Source organism: Chiloscyllium punctatum, chromosome 25 (assembly GCF_047496795.1).
Source record: "Chiloscyllium punctatum isolate Juve2018m chromosome 25, sChiPun1.3, whole genome shotgun sequence".
Lineage (NCBI taxonomy): Eukaryota > Metazoa > Chordata > Chondrichthyes > Orectolobiformes > Hemiscylliidae > Chiloscyllium > Chiloscyllium punctatum.
Window position 1 is genome coordinate 55,997,948 of NC_092763.1, and position 19,955 is coordinate 56,017,902.

At 39.6% G+C, this 19,955-nt stretch overlaps 1 protein-coding gene across 5 annotated transcripts in view; it reads right to left on the reverse strand.

Moving 5' to 3' along the window:
- The window catches only part of stag2b (STAG2 cohesin complex component b), a 182,015-nt gene that overhangs the window by 86,150 nt on the left and 75,910 nt on the right, over positions 1 to 19,955 (reverse strand). For 4 of the 5 annotated variants that reach the window (XM_072595302.1, XM_072595299.1, XM_072595301.1 and 1 more), the window contains 2 exons: positions 17,773 to 17,913; positions 3,130 to 3,202 (listed from right to left, as the gene is read on the reverse strand). In XM_072595302.1, the coding sequence (XP_072451403.1) occupies positions 3,130 to 3,202; positions 17,773 to 17,816 (117 nt within the window). In that variant the 5' untranslated portion in view covers positions 17,817 to 17,913. The remainder of the gene's footprint in view (positions 1 to 3,129; positions 3,203 to 17,772; positions 17,914 to 19,955) is intronic. The other variant, XM_072595303.1, reaches the window with a different exon arrangement.

The following is a 19,955-nucleotide window of genomic DNA, read 5'->3' on the forward strand; positions in this document are numbered from 1 at the left end:
TGTGTAAAAGATTTGCTCATGTCTTTTTAAAATTTTTCCTCTCTCACCTTAAAAACGTGTCCCACAGTCTTCAAATCCCTCATCCTCGGGAAAAGAAAACAATCAACCTTATCTACACCCTTCATGATTTTATAAACTTTTATAAAGGTCACCTTTCAATGTCCTACACTCCTGTCAAAAAAGTTCTGGCCTATCTAGCCTATTTTTAGAACTCAAACTTTCCATACCCACAAATATCCTAGTTAATCTCTTCCGTGCTCTCTCCAACTTAATAATATCCTTCCTTTATCTACACAACCAGAACTGGAGACAGTACTCCAGAAGAGGCCTCATCAATGTACTATACAACCTCAACATGACTTCCCAACTCCTATACTCCAAGGACTGAGCAATGAAGGCAAGTGTGTTCAACACCTTTTTATCTGCCCTGTCATTATATGACATAAACTTCAAAGAATCAGTGTTAATGTTTCGGATCCAGTGACCCTTCTTCAGAACATATCCAACATCTCAATGACTTCTTAGGTCATAAGGTGTCACAACGACCTCTTCTTCCACTACGACTTGGTCTGCAATTTCTTCCTTGGTAAAGGCAGATACAAAATACTCATTTGGTACCTCAAGCTATGCCTCTACTTGCAAGCATGTGTGTTATTTTTAGACCCTCATTGCCCCAATCCTACTTTTGCCACCTGATTACTATGTGCATACCTTGATGAAGCTTTTGGATTCAGTTTTATGCTCTTTCTTTTTATTTTCATTCCCCTACAGACTGGTCCTCAGTTGAATTATCTACCTGACAACTGTCAAATGCCCATTTTTGGTTTTTTTCCACTCACACTCTCTATAAACAGGGAGCTTTGGATTTGTTTGTCCTACTATTCATTCCCTACCAAGTGTCAAAGAGCAATCCTCTCTTTGAAGGCAGCTCATTGAAGCTCATTGTCTTGTTACAGTTTTACTCACTCTGCTTGATAACAATTTACCAGAGTCAGATGTGTTCTCAGCAAAATTTGTCTTCCCTGAATTAAATATTCTTAGTCTGGATTGCATCGTGTCCTTTTCCATTGTTAAGCCAAATCTTAGCATAGTAGCCTGGATATTGTTGCCCTCTAAATGTTTCCAACTGAGAAACGATCCACCTCATGTTCCAGAACCAGATTCAGCAGTACCTCCTCCCTCACTGGATTAGAAAGATAAAGATCTAGGAAACGTTCCTCAACATACTTCAAACCTTTTTGCCCCTTGCACTATCACTGCCCCAGTGTACATTAGAATAAGTGAAATACCCCACCATCATATTTGCCCAACAAGTACCAAGCAATGGTCATCTCCAATAAAAAGAGAACCTAACTATTGCCCCCTTAACATTCAATGGCACTACTGCCACTGAATACCCAATATCAAATTCTCGTCAGTGATAATGCCGAGGAAACGGAATTAAACCAGCCATACAAATATTGTGGCTACAACAGCAGGTCAAAGAGTAGGAATTCTATAGTGAGTAACTCACCTCTAACTTCCTCAAAACTTGTCCACCATCTTCAAGGCACAAGTCAGAAGTATAATGGAATACTTTCCACCTGTATAAGTGGGTCCAGCTCCAACAAAACTCAAGAAAGTCAATACACTGCAGGACAAAGTTTGCTACTTGATTGGAACCATATCCACTATCTTTAACATTCATTCCATCCATCAATGATGCACAGTGACAATACTACGTAACATGCACAAGCTGCACTGCAGCAACTGACCCAGGCTCCTTTGACAGAATCATCCAAAACAGTGACCTTGACCAACAAGAATGACAAGGGTGGTAACATCTGCAAAATCCCCTACAATATCTGCAAGATCACCTCTATGCCATATATCATCCTGACTTGGAAATATATTGCACGACAGAAATTCACCAAATGTCCTGACACAGTTTCTTCCAAATCCACAACCAATTTCATCTGGGACAGCATATATGTGGAACTCCATTTACCACCTGCAAGTTGCTCTCCAAGCCACTCACGACCTTGAATTGGAAATTCATCACGCTTCCTTCACTGTCGCTGGATCAAAAGCATGGAATTCCCTAACAAACCGACAGCACTTAGGTTGCAGCGGTTGAAAAGGAGCTCACCATCATCTTCTCAAAGGCAACTAGAGATAGCAAATAAATCTTCGCCCAGCCAACAGTGCCTGCATCCCACAAATGAATAGAAAATAAAATTCGTTCACTACTGCTGGCTCAAAATCCTGGAACTCCCTTCCTAAAACACTGTGGGTGCACCTAAATTCCAAAGAGTACTCCTGCAAAGAGTTCTGATGTTGTGGAGTGAGCACATCTATTAACAGGCTAGGCACAAGAGGACTTTTGCCCAAAACGTCGATGTTACAGCTCCTCGGATGCTGCCTGAACTGCTGTGTTTTTCCAGCACCACTCTAATCTAGGCACAAGATACTCAACCATGGAGATATGTTCAGCAGAGATGACTGCTGCCCAACTTAATTAAACCACATTACTATTAGAGCAGAAATAATCCATTCAGCCCACTGTTAGCTTCACCTCAAGCACCCTCTTTTGCAAACAAATCCACAGCCCTTAGAGAAGAAAGCCCTCCTCATCTTCACCTTAAATATGTGACCGCAGAGATCTGAGATTACGTGGACTGGTCAGAGACTATCCCAAAAGGAGGCGCAACCTTTCCACATCTACCCTGCCAAGTCCCTTCAGAATCTTTTGTGTTTCAGTAAGGTTACCTCTAATTCGTCGAAACGTAAACAAGTACAGACCCAGCCAATACAATCACTCCTCATCAGATCGTTCATCCATACCTGGTACCAGACTTCTGAAGACTGCTACAGCGAAACGCTCCAGATACAATCACCTTAAAACTGGACACTTTATAGCTTTCCAGACTCAGCACAAAGTTCAACAATTTTCTATCATAACATCAGCTCTATTTTGTTCATGGGATCAAAAATATATGTATCACTAATGCCAGAGCAAACAGCTTTACACAAGCAAAAGATGCCTACAGCATCTTTAAAAGGACAGGATACGGCATCATGCACATTTTATTCCAAAGTTTCACATAAAATCTAGTTTACAAATTGAAAAAAAAAATTAGTGCATTCTACCTTTGTCAGATTGTAAGATTTTCCATCAAAGTCTTCAAAATCAGTATCAGAGGAGAAAGGTGTTTCAGTCTCCCTGTGGAGGAATTTAAATTGATGATTAGAATTGAGTTGATCCTTACAAGCAAGAGTTTGCCAATTAAAAAGTGGCAACATAAAAAACTAAAAACAAATCAGCAAAACACGTCATCAATAAGAAAACGTTTGATTGTGCAAGAGCATGATATATATACAATTGAACACTTAATAAAGATGAATGCTGTGTATAATGTGTAATTAAATAAAATAGGACAACAATCCACAGATCAGAAACTCTAAAACAAAACATTCTGCACCTGAGATTCACTTGAGGTCATTTCTTAAGTGTTTTATTCACAGAACACAGAAAATAAAAGTAGAAAACCACTCAGTCTTTTGAGCCTGCTCCGCCATTCAATACGATCATGGTTGATCATTCAACTCAGTACCCTGTTCCCACTTTCTCCCATATCTTTTGATCTCTTCAGCTCTAAACTTTTTCTAACTCCTTCTTGAAAACATTCAATGCTTTGGCTTCCAATTACTTTCTGTGGCAGAGAATTCCACAGGTTTACTACTCTCTGGGTGAAGAAAGTTTCCCTCATCGCAGTCTTAAATGACCTACCATGCATCCTAAACTAAGACTCCTGGTTCTGGACTAACCTGTCATGAGAAGCATCTATCCTGCATCTACCCCCATCTCATCCTGTTAATATTTTGCAGGTTTCTATGAGAAACTCTCTAATTCTTCTACTCCAGTGAATATTGTCCTAACTGATCCAGTCTCACTTCATACCGCAACACTGCCATTCCAGCAATCACTCGTAAACTTTGTTGTACTCTCTCCATAGCCAAAACATCCTTCTTCAGATAAGGAGACAAACATACAGACAATTAACAACACAAACTTGTTAAATTTCCAGAAAGAAAACAGGAGGTTGTATGGGAAATGGGACCTGCTGCAATGGAAGGCACAGGCAAATGTTAAATCTACATTTGCATGAGCGGGGACAACCTCAAAGTTTCAAAACAACACAGAACTTGGCAGAATTGTAAACTGAGTACAGTTCAGAATTTGATTACTACATTGACAAAATGGCAGAGTGGACTGATAGGCAGCTGATGAAGTAAATTGTAGGGAAGTATGAAATGCTGTATTTTCGTCCGGAGATCTTGGAGAGACTGTATAAATAGCACAATTCTGAAGGGTGCATAGGAGCACAGATACCTGGGGACATTTATATACATAACTCAGATAAAAAGAGCTGTGAATAAAGCATACAGTATTCTAGGTTTCTTAAATAGGAACACAGAGTACAACAGCAGGGAGGTTAAGATAAATAATATAGCACACTGGTTAGAACTCAGCTGGAGTACATCATACAGCTCTGGACATAAGAGGACGTGAATGGATTGTAGAAAAGTACAGAAAAGGTTTGAGAATGGTTCCGGGGTGAGATACTTCAACTATGAGGAAAGACAGATATACAGTCAGATAGATGGGTTAACTCCAGGAAAGGTAAGAGAGTCTTTTGTGGCTATCCCCATTTCAAACAAGTATGCTGTCTTGGAAAACGTAGGGAATGATGGACTCTCAGGAGAACGCAGCATGAACAGCCAGGTTTCTGATATCGAAACAGGCTCTGGTTTAATGAGGGGTGCATCAGATTCCAAGCAATCGAATGTGATAAGGGACTGGAGTCAGAGGCACAGAGAGATGCTTCTGCAGCCGGCAGCAAAAAATCAGAATGGGGTGTTGCCTCCCTGGTGCCAGGATCCAAGATTTCTCGGAGAGGGGGCAGAAAGGGGAGAGGGACCAGCAGGATTGTACACATTGGAACCAATGACAAAGGAAATGAAAAGGCTGAGGTTCTGAAGGGACACTATAAAAAGTTAGGCAGGAATTTAAAAAGGAGGTCCTGGAGGGTAGTAATATCTGGATTACTCCCAGTGCTACAAATCAGTGAGGGTAGGAATAGGAAGATAGAGCAGATGAATGCGTGGCTAAGGAGCTGGTGCGGTGGAGAAGGAATCACATTTTTGGATCATTGGAATTTCTTCTGAGGTAGAAGTCACCTGTACAAGGAGGACAGTTGCATCTGAATTGGAAGAGGACTAATATACTGGCAAGGAGATTTGCTGGAGATGCTCGTGAGGATTTAAACCAGTAAGGTGGGACCCAGGGAGAAAGAAAGCAATCTGAGACTGGTAGAGTTGAGAAAAGGAGCGATTCAAACACGCGGAACAGGAAGGAACAAAGCAGAGATCAAGGTAGGACTGACAAATTAAAATGCATTTACTTCATTGCAACAGGCCAAACAAGGAAGGCAGATTAGCTCACAGCATGGTTAGAAACATGGAACTGGGATATCATAACAATTACAAAAAGGTGGCTCAGGGATGGACAGGACTGGCAGTTTCAGTTCCAAGACTGACAGTTCCACAATATAAACGCTATCGGAAGCATAGAAAAGGGTACAAGAGAAGAGGGGGAGTGGCGTTTTTGAGAAGGGATAGCATTATGGCTGTACTTAGGGATGGTATTCCTGGGAATACATCCAGGGAACTTATTTGGGTGGAACTGAGAAATAAAAACAGAATGATCACCCATTTGGGTTCTATTATCGACCCCCTAATAGTCAGAGGGAAATTGAGAAACAAATCTGTCAGGAGATTTCAGTTATCTGTAAGAATAATAGGGTGGTTATGGTAGGGGATTTTAACTTTCCAAACATAGACTGGGACTGCCATAGTGTTAAGGGTTTAGATGGAGAGGAATTTGGTAAGTGTGTATAATTTTTTTTTCTGATTCAGCATGTGGATGCGTCCATTAGAGAAGATACAAAACTTGACCTACTCTTGGGAAATAAGGCAGGGCAGGTGACTGAAGTGCCAGTGGGGGAGCACTTTGGGGCCAGCGACCATAATTCTATTAGTATTAAAAGAGTGATGGAAAGGAATAGACCAGACTTAAAAGTTTAAATTCTAAATTGAAGGAAGTCTAATTTTGATAGTATTAGGCAAAAACTTTCAAGAGCTGATTGGGGACAGAGGTAAAGGGTTCTCAGGTAAAGGGACAACTAGAAAATTGGGAAACTGCCAAAAATGAGCTAACGAGAGTCCAGACACAGTATATTCCTGTTAGGGTGAAAGGAATGGCTGGTAGGTGTAGAGAATACTGGATGACGAGAGAAATTGAGGTTTTGGTTAAGAAAAAGAAGGAATCATGTGTCAGGCATTGGAATGTTAAAAGATTAAATGGGACTATTTCTCTGGATATTAATGCAATATTAAAGGGTTAATCTATACTTAGTGAACATTTTTGCAAGTGGGTGGGGACAACAGTCAGGCAAAAATGCGAATGACCCCCAGCCCAATTAGGCAGTCATTTGTTACTACTCCTTTACGATTATCAAATTAAACTATTATTCAATCTCTTCCATTCAGAGAAGCTTCCATAAGTCAGCCCCTGAAAGTAGATATGTCGCACCTGCATTGTCTTGGGGTATCACTGAGTCAGGAAGTCATCTGCATAATAATTCCCCAGGATTAGAGCATTAGCATTATCTCACAGGATGATCTCATCCTACCATTGCACCTGGGGGAGCCTTTGACGGTGAGTAACTGGGGGTTGTCTTGAGTGGCATGCGACTGTGGGGGAGTGGCCAGAGCACCTGTAGTATTGCCAACTGACTTGTATAAAGGGGATGCAATTTCTTTGTTCAGGGCCTCTTTTGACTCAACCTCGCACGCCTGCAAGGAGGGTTGTGGAGTCACCTAGCTTATACAAGTTTTAATAAACATTAACTGTTTGCAGAAGTTGGTGTGCGCGAATTGCATCCTGTGCAAAACCTCAGGAAAAGAACCTAACAGTATAGAAGCAGAGATTGAAGAGTATAAAGGCAGTGGGAGCATACCTAAGAGGGAAATCAGGAGGGCAAAAAGTAGACATGAAATAGCTTTGGCAAATACAGCTAAGCAGAACCCAAAGGGAATTTATAAATATATTAAAGGACAAAAGGGGAACAAGGGAGGAAGTCCAGAACTAGATGGTATAGGTTTAGGGTGAGGGGGTGGATAGATATGAAAGGGGCAACTTTTTCACACAGAGGATAATGCATGTATGGAATGAGCTGCCAGAGGAAGTGCTGGAGGCTCATACGATTACAACATTTAAGAGGCTCCTGGATAGGTATATGAATCGGAAGGGTTGACAGGGATATGAGCCAAGTGCTAGCAAATGGGAATAGATTAGGTTAGGATATCTGGTCAGCATGGACAAGTTGCACCAAAAGGTCTGTTCTCATGTTGTACTTCGCTTTGACTCTATTTGGAGAGTTGTGACTGTTTTACTTGGAGAGAGAGAGTTGTAGAGCATTTAAGAGGCATTTGGATGGGTAAATGAATAGGAAGGGTTTGGAGGAATATGGGCCAGGTGCTGGCAGGTGGGACTAGATTGGGTTGGGATATCTGAGAAGGTAAGGTAATTTGATGGAAGTTTTCAAAATCATAAGGAGCTTTGACATTGTGGGTAGAAAGAAACTTGTTCCACTCATAAGGTTTAAGAACCAAGTCGCATAGTTTTAAAGAATTTTGCGAAAGCAGCAAATGCCAGGTGACTAGAATCATTTTCCAGACAGCGAGTAGTTAGCATTTGGAATGCACCGTCTCGAATTATGTTGGAGGCAGGTTCAAATAAGCATTGAAGAGGGCACTGGATTATGAGCTAAATAGATTATCAATTATGATCTTATTTAATGACTGGAACAGGTTTGAAGGGCCAAATAGCTGATGTCTGATCCTATTCATGTGCTTGTAATATATATTATCTGGCGTAAGATACAAGACATATTGTTCAATAATTCAAGATAAAGGATTAAGTACCTTTTAATCCACGCAAAAAAAAAGTTAAAGGCTATTATGGCACAATTGCCAACAGCTGTAGCAAACAAAAGGAACAAGATTTACAAGTACTTGAAAGAAACGAAGGTTACGTTCTGTACAGGACACAGCTGACTTGAAAAGTGAAATCCCAATAAAGGCACAGCATTTCTTGCAGCCATGGGAACAGACAAATTATCTGCATCCAAAGCATAGCAGAGCAGTAAAAGAATACATTTCAGGACATGGTTTAAATGCATCAAAATGCTGAGTTTTTGATTTATCACCAAACCTTTTCATTGTTTGAAGTATGTCTCCTTCACATATTTGCGTGTCTGACATTGTCACGAGCTGGGTAGGTAGTGGAGAACAGCAAATTCATTGTATTAGTAATCTTGAGGCCCAGAATAATGCTGTGAGTTAGGTGTTCAAATTCTATGATGTTGAAATTCAAATTTAATTCATAAATCTGGAATCAAAAGCTGATGTAATGATGACCATGAATCCAATATAGATTGCTGTAAAAATGTTATCAGCTTTATGATTATGCTCCAGGGAAGAAAATCTACTTGGTCTGGCTTCTGTGAGATTCCAGACCAACAACTATGTGGTTAACTCAAAAATGTCCTTTAAAATGAAGGCCTTCGTTGGATCAAAACCACTGACAAAGTCAAAAAGAGTGCCTAACAGCAGCAGATACACCAACAAGTTCAAGAAAGGCAGCTCCATCACAACCACATTGTCATCCCAAGGGTAATTCGGGATGGGCAGTAAATGCCAGCCTTGATACACGCACACACCCCCAGAAACAATTAAAAACAAACTTCAACAAACTGCCAGATACTCTGCACAATAATTGAGTGTATCACGAATGTAACTACTACAGTGAACTAAGTTACAGAAAACCTTTGTGCTTTGGCACAGTGCGGAGAGTATTTTTATCATCCATGTCAAAAAAGACAAAATTACAAAGCAAGTTTTAATTACTCAACATAAATAATGATTATGGCACAGAAAACTGGCTTTCATTAACTAACGTTGGCATTTTTGGAGCTTCCAACTATCAGGGTTTTGGTCTATTAACAGCATTGATTGCCACAAAAGCCAATTTGCGTACTTTACAGGATAGATCTATTCCAATTACCAATAATTTGCTATGTGAAAGACTTCTTAATTCTCCTTGCATCGAAAGTAGCCACAAGATATAGGAGCAGAAGTAGACCATTACTAATAAAGGGCTTATGCCCGAAACATCGATTCTCCTGCTCCTCTGATACTGCCTGACCGGCTGTGCTCTTCCACATTCAACCAATCAAGTCTGCTTTACCATTCAACATCATTTTGGCTGATCTGCTAATCCTGAACTTCATTTTCCTGCATTTTCCACATCGTACTTGATTCCCTTAATGATAAACGCGTCTCTCTTACAGCCTTGAATACACTCAACGACCTAGACCCTACAGCCCTGGGTTACAAATTCTAGAGTCACTGCCCTCTAAGAGAAGGAATTCCTCATCTCTGTCTCAAATGGACAACTCTTTATTCAGATTACACCTTCTGACCTACACTGTCCCAGGTGGAGAAACAACAGAATCCCTATGATGTGGAAACAGGCCATTCAGCCCAAAATTTCCACACCAACCCTTCGAACAGTAATCTACCAAGACCCCTACCCGAGTACTCTCCACATCCCTAAAGACTACGGGCAATTTAGCATGGCCAATTCACCTAACCTGCACATCTTTGGACTAACCTCTCTTCAAATACTCTGTTAAGTCCCATAAGAATCTTCGTAATCTCTTAATAAATGACTTCTTATTCTTCTAAACTCCAAGGAGTGGAGGTTCAATCGATTCAACCAGTTCTCTGAAGGCAGCTCCTCTACATCTGGTGTCAGCCTTGTGAAACTTCTCTGGAAAGGTCTTCAGTGCAAGCATATTAGTAAATTTGTGGATGACCCCAAAATTGGCAGGCTTTCAGATACTGAAGAGGACTGTCAAAGGATACAGTGGAATGTAGACAGATTGCAGATTTAGGCAGAAATATGGCTGAATAAATTTAATCTGGACAAATGTGAAGCAGTGAATTTTGGAAGTCAAATTCAGGTGCATATTATACAATAACTGGCAGAACAATAAGGAGCACTGACATACAAAGGGATCTGGGCTTACAGGCCCACAGATTCCTCAAAGTGGCCACAGAGGTGGATAAGTTGGCCAAGGCGGCATAAAAGGGACACTGGGTCTAGAAGTTAGTAATTTATGTGACAGCTGTACTAAACCTCAGTTAAGCCACGTTTGAAATACTGCATTTAGTTCTGGTCGCTACACTATCACGAGGATGTGGACATTTTGGAGAGGGTGCAGAGAAGGTTACTAGGACAGTGCCTTGTCTAGAGGGTTTTATTATGAGATTGGATAAACTGAGACTGTTTCCATAGAAAAACAGAGGCTGGCGGGTGACCTGATCGAGGTCGACAAACTTATGAAGCATAGGTAGGATAGATCGTCAGATGCTTTTTGCCAGATAGAAGGGTCAACTACAAGACTGTGTAAGTTCAAGGTGAGAGGGGGAAAGTTTAGGGGAGAAGTGTGGGGAAAATTTTTCACACGAGGGTGGATGGGACACACCACCAGTGGAGGTGGTGGAAACAGACAGGTTAGCAACAGAAAATGCATATCATGATCGACATATGAATGGGAGGAGATCAGCGGGATAGAAACCATGCATGTGAAATAAGCAACGGGTCCAAAGAAGGAATAGGAGTCAAAATCGACACAGGCTGGGTGGGCTGAAAGGTCCTATTCCTGTGCTATATTGTGCTGAATTGAATTATACTGTATCTTTCCTTCATTAAGGAAGGAAATATTCATAGATTTTGAGAAGTGGTGTCTAAAGGTCGTGCTTTGCATAGTTTTAACAATGCTTGCCTATTTTTATACTCTATTCCATTAAAATAAACTCTAACATTCCTTTTGCCTTGCTAATTACCATCTGAACTTGCATGCCAGCTTTCTGTGACTTATGCACGAGGACTCCTAAATTCCTCTTTTCTGCAGCTTTCTCCAATTAAAACCTCCTCTATTCTTCTTGCCAATGTGCAAAACTCCATCAGGATGTATACTGAGTGTGATGTTATAGACATTTATTAAATCATGAGGAGAATAGAGAAAGTGAAAGGCAGGTGTCTTTCCCTACGGTAATGAATTTGAAGATTATGGGTGCATTTTTAAGGAGAAAGCAGAAAGATTTTAAAAAAAGACAAAGAGCAATTTTTTTCTTTTGCACAGTGGTTTCTGTGTGGTGTAAACTTCCAGAGGAAGTGATGAATGCAGGTACAGTTACAATATTTAGAAGTCATTTGGATAAGTGCATGAGTAAGAAATGTTTGGAGGGATATGGGCCAAGTGTAAGCAGGTGGGACTAGTTTAGTTTGGGATTATGGTCAGACCAAAGGGTCTGTTTCTATTCTGGGTGACTCTATGACTCTTCTTCGTTCCACCTGTTAAGTGACTGCCTCTCACAACTGATTAAGTCCCTCTGCAGTTTATTTGTGTCATCTTCACCACTTGCCTTCCCACTTATTTATATCATATGCAAACTTGGCTTTAGTATATTCACTTCCCACACCCAAGTATATTGTAAATAAACAAGGCATCAGCATTGATCCCTATGGCACATCAGTGGCAAGATGCCATCCCAATTTGTTGTCTTCTGTAAGTCAGTCAATACTCTACCCATGCCAACACTTTCTCCAAACACCATATGCTCTTGTCTTATTAAGTAAGTGGCCTAATGTCTAATAACCTAGCAAGTGCCTTCTGGAAATCCCAATATATTCCATTCATTTCTTCCTTCCTGAGAGAATTCTGTTAACTTTCTAAGTTATAATTTCCCCTTCCGAAGGCCACGCTGACACTACTTCATTATACAACGCATTTCTAAATATACTTTTACTTAGTATCATTGGCATCGCCTCGCAAACAAGGACTCTCTTCCACTCTTAGTACTGGTAAGATAACCTTGATATCAGACTGACATTCTTCCGACAACAAACATGAAGTTAACTAATCTATAATTAACTCTTTGAATAAAAAGATTATATCATTCAGCGTTTCTCAATCTTTCAGTTCTCTTTCAGAATCGAAGGATTCTTGGAAAATTATGACTGTATCCACTACCTCTTAGCTACTTCGTTTAAATTTAAGTTGCATCCCATAAGGTCCAGGAAACATAACAGCTTTTACGTCATTAGTTTCACTAGTACTTTTTGTCAAACTGAGATATTAAAGGATTGATTTGCTCTGCTGACCTGCAGGAAATTGGATGTCCAGTGGGTTAGGTGGTATGCCTCTGTTTTACAGATAGAATGTAAGGAATTTACATTCCTCTCCCTTGTCATTCAGAGCCATTTGCATTATTATCCGTATTCAAAATCAGTAAGAACATTGCAATTAAAATTCTGACCACATCCTGTAATTAAAAAATGATTTACAACAGATCTGGTCATTAAGAGATGACTTACATTATACTGTTTCTGGAGATGATCGGGTCACTGCATTGTGTCTTAAGTGGCATGTAACTGTGGGGGAAGAGCTGGGGGTTGTCTTGTGCAAATTACTGACTGTGATATAAAAGATTTTGTATAAAGAAGGAACTGTCCTTTTGATCAGGGAGCTTCTCTTGACATGCTTCGCTGGTATTGTGAATAGTGTTAAGTGATCCTCCAAAGCTTGTACTTGGTTAATAAAATTTTGGTTATTATAGAAGTTAGCATGTCGCAGTTGCATCAAGTGTGCAAGAATCTCAAGAAAAAGAACCTAACTAAATGACAGCTATTGTCTGGCTCTCCATTATTTAGTACCTTAGGAGTCTATTGGTGTCTTCTACGGTAAAGACTGACATACAACGTTTATTCAACTTCTCTGCAATTTCCTGGTTCCCAATATTATTTTCCCCACCTCTTCTTTAAGGGATCTATATTACTTTTCTTTTATTTAAGGTATCTTTTGCTGTCCATCTTAATATTACTTACAACTTTACCCTCAAAAACTATTTTCTCCTCCATCATTATGTTTCGGTCATCTTTTGTGGGCATTTAAAACTTTCCAATCCTCAGGCTTACCCCAAACCTTTTCCAAACTGTGTGCTCTTTATTTCAACGTGATGTGACCTTCATGCTCCCTCGTTAACCATGATCAGCTTATTGCCTTCCTGGAACCCTTCTCTCTCTACATCTTTTTTGAAGTAATGAATTATCCTCTTAACTGTTACTGTTCCACAACCGTCTTGGCTATTTATCTTCTTTCCAAGTCCATCCAAGCTAACTGTCATTATTCCTTGCAATTACTCATATTTAAGTTCAGCACAATTGTTTTCAACCAAGTGTCTATCATGCAAACTGAGTGCTAAATTCTGCAATGTCATGATCACTATTTTCTGGGGGATCTTTTACTCTTGGATCATTTATTAAACCTGCCTCATTACACATCACCAGACCCAAAACAGTGACTAAATTGCCATAGGAACAATGACTTTGTATTCACGCTGCCATGGGCAATTCCAAAGACTCATAACCGAGTGAATAAACCTCTCAATTCAATCTTCATTTTAAGACCCCTTCTTCCGCGACTTTGGTCCTACTTCTTGACTCTTCAATTGGGTAAACAATCTCTTAACATCTACCATGTCAAGCCCTTTCAGAATCTTCCAAACTCAAGAAGATGTCAGCCCGTTCTACCAGTGTCTAATCAGACTATGATCCTCCCAACAGAGAAATAAGTTTAATGAACCTTCATTCACTGCCTCCAAGCAAAGCACATCCTTCCTTTGTAAGATCATGACAATGCAGGTAATCCAAAATAGCTCAAAGTCCTGTACAATTGCAGCAAGGTAACTTGTGTACAAAACCTCTTGCTAAAAAGCAAACACTACTTAACTTCCTCATTTATTTACATGCAGTTTTCTGCATTACTTATCAGAGAACTCTGAAGTCTTGCCAAGTATTAATGTTAACGTTTGTTCCCATTTAAGTAGTACTTTTTTTTCTAACCAAAGTGGAAAACCTCAATGTTCACATTATTGTCCATCTGCCAAATTATTGCCTGCTTAATTAACTGATCTATAGTGACTGCGTCTTCTCACAAATACCACTTTGCCTTACTTTGTATGATTAGTAAACTTCAGTAAGTTACCAAGAATAACCCCTTCAAGTTTTTAATAGAGATTTCACTGATCCTTCAAGTACAACACTGGATAAACAGCCGGCACTTGAAAGCTCCATTTATCCATTCTATACTTTTCAAAGTAATCTACTATGTACAGGGTCTCCAGTTTACAAACGTTAAGACATAGGAACATACTAGGGCATAATTTTAAAAACGTAACATTTCAGTGTTTGTACTTATGAATACGATCTCATGCAGGAGCTTAATTTTGAAGACTTAACATACAAATACTTCTTGAACGGATGAGTCGCTTCTTTATACTGTTTTACGTTGTATTCTAACTTGCATTTAAATTGCATTACAAACAGACTCCATGTTAATATATTACCACAATCCCAATCGTCCTTCTCTCAAAGATTTGGAATTTGGAATCTGAACAAGTGCCTTTTTAAAAACTAAATAATTTACATCCACTGTTTTTGTTTGACTATCGTGTTAGTTATTTCAAAATACATAATAGATTTGTTAGACAGGATTTGCCTGATATGTATTCTCTAATAAGAGTCTACCAATTTTCATTCCTGAGCCAATTTCTTAACCATAACCAAACTTCACTTTGAATCTCCATATCCTGAACATCACCAGTAGCTTGCACATAGAACTTCACTAAATGTTTGTTGCAAGTCTACTTACACAGCTTGAATGTACTCTTCTTTTTTTAAAAAACATTTAGTTGCCAAGTGAAAGTTTTGAAGGTGGAAGGTACATAACAAGGAGCAAACAACGATAGGTAATGTTGCAATAAGCCACATGAATCCAAATACACTCATCATTCATCTAGAAAATTCTCCCAAGGATAATGTCTGCTACATTTATTGCCCATTCTTAGTTGTTCTGAGAAAATGAGGGGTGACCTCTCTGTTCAGCCAGTGAAATCTGTGTTCACAGTTCTCCTGGAACAGTGTAATGAAGGTAATTTCAGGATGTGAACCAAGGAACAATAAAGAAACAGCGATGAACATCCAAGTCAGGATAATTCGTGTGAGACTTGATGTATTCACACACAATCCTTTTTTGGTGACAGAATTCACGAGGGAGCAGGACACTGTTCAAGTTGCTAGTGTGCATCACAAGACTCCACAGTAGTAGTATTGTGTCCAATAGTTGGAAGCAAATTACTGAATTACTCTATCAAGCAAACCAGGTCCGAGAGCAAAGCAACAAAAGTGGAAACAAAGAGTTCAAAATCTTAAGCCGGACGCCCCTCTCATCAGATAGTTACCAAGTGAGAGGAAGACTTGAATTTTGCTCCCTGTGTATCCACTAGATCAAAAGCATCAAGCATACACATTTGGCAAGATACTTGTACTGAAGTGTAGCCTTGGATCTTACGTTTGCAAATGCTGCCTGTTTACAATTCACAGCATTTGAGAAAAAGCTGCAACGCTTCATTGAAGCGTAACGACCAGCAGTGTGCCGCAAAGATCAGTGCTGGGTCCACTGCTTTTTGTCAATTATATAAATGAGTTGGATGTGAACGTTGGAGATATGGTTAGTAAATTTGCAGATGACACCAAGATTGGTAGTGTAATGGACAGCAAAGAAGGTTATCTCAGAATATAATAGGACCTTGATCAGATGGGCCATTGAGCAGCGGAATGGCAGATGGAGTTTAATTTGGATAAATGAGGTGCTGCATTTCAGAAAGACAAATCAGGGCAGGACTTTTATACTTAATGGTAAAGTTCTAGGAGGGTTGCTGAACAAAAAGACCATGAAATGCAGGTTCATTGTCCCTTGAAAGTAAAGTCACAAGTAGACAGAATAGTGAAGGCTATTTTAGGTATGCTTGTCTTTATTGGTCAGTGCATTGAGTATAGGAGTGGGGAGGTCATGTTGTGGCTATACAGAACATTGGTCAAGCCACTTTTGGGATACGATGCTCAATTCTGGTCTCCTTGCTATAGAAAGGATGTTGTGAAACTTGAAAGGGTTCAGAAAAGATTTACAAGGTTGTTGCCAGAGTTGGAAAGGTCGAGCTGTCGTAAGAGACTGAATAGGTTGGGCTGTTTTCCCCCGAGCATCAGAGGCTGAGGGGCGACCTTACAGAAATTTATGAAATCATAAAGGGCATACGTAGAGCAAATAGACAAGGTCTCTTCCCTAGGTTAGGGGAGTCCAAAGCTAAAGGGCATAGGTTTAAGGTGAGAGGGAAAAAAAATGATAAGAGACCTAAGGGGCAACTTTTTCATGCAGAGTGGTGAGTGTATGGAATAAGCTGTCAGAGGAAATAGTGGAGGCTGGTACAATTAAGCATTTAAAAGGCGTCTGCATGGGTGTATGAACAGGAAAGGTTTGGAGGGATATTGGCCAAACTTTGGCAAACGGGACTAAATTAATTTAGGATATCTGGTCGGCATGGACAAGTTGGACCGAGGGGTCTGTTACCATGCTCTATGACTCTATATTAATTAGAAATGAATTAATCTGAAACATTCAAACGTTTCGCAATTTTTGGGCAGGAGGGGAGTCAGCACCTGAAGGATCTTTAGTCAATGAAATTAAAGGAGTAGTACATATGGGGTTAGGTCCAATAAAGACCAAATTATTAAATAAATTCTGCCAAAATTCCCTATCCACAGATCAGTTCACACTGGAGAAATTAAGGGTGCTGGTTACAGACTCAACCAACCAGCTTAAAGTAGTTTCTTTTTAAAAAAAAGGAATATAGGTCATTCTGCTATAACATACATTTCATTAAAATGAATTTGCTTTAACACAATTGACAAATTGGGGACACTATTTCTAAATCACAAATTTTTAAAATGCGTGTTGACTGTAACATGATTACATTGCCAACACTAAGCGCTGTTTCTGAAAAGTGATTTTTCCTATAACACGAGATTGCACAAGAACACAATCATTGTGTTATAGGTGAACTATCTGTATATCAGAAATGTCATTGTCTCCTCTAATGTCACTGGGCTAAAGGCCAAGGTTGATAGTGCAAGGGCTCGTGAAAAGCAGCAGCCGAGATTAAAAGCCACATGCTTTCCAGAGGTGTGTCAAAACTCGTTTGAACAGGTTAAATTAAAAATGTAGTTCACTGTATTGAATTGCAGTTTATATATATGCACAGAAATAAAATGCCAAAATTCAAGATTCCAATGATCAAACCAACAAAAATGCAAGATATGAAAACATAAACAAAATGAACAAAGAGCTCCAAATCTGAAAATTTAGTTTGGTCATGTTGAATATTGGAAATGCACCATCTGATGTGCTACTGAGGTTTATTAGCCTCCATTACTCTGTACTGGGGTGTGGAAATCAAATATATTAGGGCTCAGTTTAGGTTAGTAACAGATGTGCCCTTTAGTTCAAGAAACCACTGAAATTCACTTTCTGAGCTAGCACATGACGATTAGCCTCTTACGAGAGCCACTGGCCTACCAAACCATACCCCATTTCAAATCAAGAAAAGCAACAAAAATATTAACTGTAAAGGGTTGGAAAACATGCAAGATTAGCAGTTTTCGTTATGGAAACATTGTGCGTCTGAATAACTGAAACAACTTACTGAGGGAGATGAAAGTCTGTGGGTATTTCAGGTTCAGCTATCATCTCCTACACATCTTCTGTGACAAAAAATATATTTTATTTGTCTTCCCAAGTTCACAACAGCAGTGTGTTCAGTTCCAACCTAGTCAGAACGAAAAACCTGAAAGGAAGAAAACATGAAACTGAATTTTTTGATTTGCTCCCTTTTAGTTTCTCCACATTCATAGTTTACACTGATATATTGTCTCGTGTAGCACTCAGTCATACAGATCAGAAGCTCCAGGTTTATTCCCAGACAACGCTGAATGGTAGCAATTTGGGAACTAATTGGGTTTGTGCCCTTGGTACATGGTAGCAAAGAAAAAATTAGTTAAGTTTCGCTGCTGTTGATAAAATTAGAGCAAGATTTTCTCTGAAGTACGGCCTGGGCGATGACAGACTTGAAACAGCACGTAGTTATAGTTCCCCATCACTAACTGTCCAGGATGATAATGCAAGAGTAGCCAATTTGAATTTGAAACAGTACTCTGGTAGGTAACAGTGCTTTGAAGAGGATGATGACAAGAGTCATAGCCTGATTTCTTTTTTAAGAAATTTTCAATAGAATCTGTAAAAGAATAGCAGGATTGAGAGATCCATTAACTTCATATACCATACTACTTTGACAAATTAACAGGTCCCTTGATGAATGCAGATGTAAAAAGCTTCCATAGTGGCAGCCAAAGTAAAGCAAGATTTCAGTGCCACTGTTATCTTGACAGTACATTCTCAGAGATGGGAAAATATACCTGCAGCATTTTTAAAAGTCCATTAAAAAGAAAAATCCTATTTTTTAAAAACTGACCTAAGGCTCAAGCATTAACTTGCCGTCCATTGAAATTTCTCACTGCCACGAACTTTGATGATCACTTGTCGCCATGCCCCACTCTTTTCCTAGTAACTTTGTCTTGTCACCACCAATGTTCAAGTGATCAGCCGTGGCATCAGCAGCTATCATGACAAAGCGGCATGATAGAGCAAAGAGCAGTATGAAGTCAGTTGGCTTAAAGCTTAAAAGAGGCAACCAAGACATGGGAAGAGTCCAAGAATGAGTGGCAACAGAGTAGATTATTGGCACTGGAATAGTTAACTGGTAAACAGATCAAACAAAACAACGACGACCCAAAGGACACAAGCTAAGTGCAAAATGATGCTTTCTGAAAAGACAAATTCAAAGTACTCAGTGAAATATCAGTGTCAGTATAATCAGAGAAACCTAAAAGCTGGTATAGGAAGAATGAGTGGGGTGTCTGGGACTGTCAAAAGTGACCAATTGTTATTTTTTATAATCTTAATATACACATACACAAGTATGCATGTATGGTTAAGTGTATATTGACAGTGAGGGGCAAGAGACATGGGGGAAGCAAGAGTAAGAGGGGAGTGCAACACATGAACATAAGCTGTTGATGTAAGCAACCCAAAAATCAGCAGATACCTGACAAACTCATTATTTTGCAAGGTTCCTCATGCAACTACAAAGCTAACACGTTGTGTCCATTACATTCTTTTGTGGATTGGTCTCTGAACAACCCAGGTGTTCAGAGGTCCCTTTGGACGATCAGGTCTTGTCTTCCTTCTCACCTTAAGTCTGCTGTGTGCCCATGTTCCAGATATGGCTACACATTGTGAACCAGGGAAATGCAACCAGGTTTTTAAGTGGGGGAGAGCAGAGGAAGATGCAAGACTAACAGAGCTTGATGTAGAGGCAACCCAATGTTCAAATTGCTACTGAAAGCAAAGAATAAAGCAGAACAGATTAAGATGGAGCTATGAAGTCTGAGAGTTAAACATAAAGATAGGTCAGATTTCAACATCTTAGTGGCTCCTAGAGAAATGATAGTGCTAGCCATCAAAGGCTTTGAGAGCTCAGGTGAAGACAACAGGAAGCAGAAACTGCATCAGCTTAGGGAGAACTCTAATGGCTGCAGTCATGTGGTATCCATGGCCAAATTGTTACAGGAGTAAGAGGGACACAAATCACAATTTCCACAGATGAGACAAATAGATAGGTCAATCAAAAAGTAAAAACAAGGTATGCAAACATACACATCTTTTACAAATGCAGTCAGATTTTATGGTTTCAATAGCAGCAATTCCGCAATAATGCAAAATCCAAGCAACAATGGTTTCCCCTCTCAGGATGATCTTAACATAAGTAAA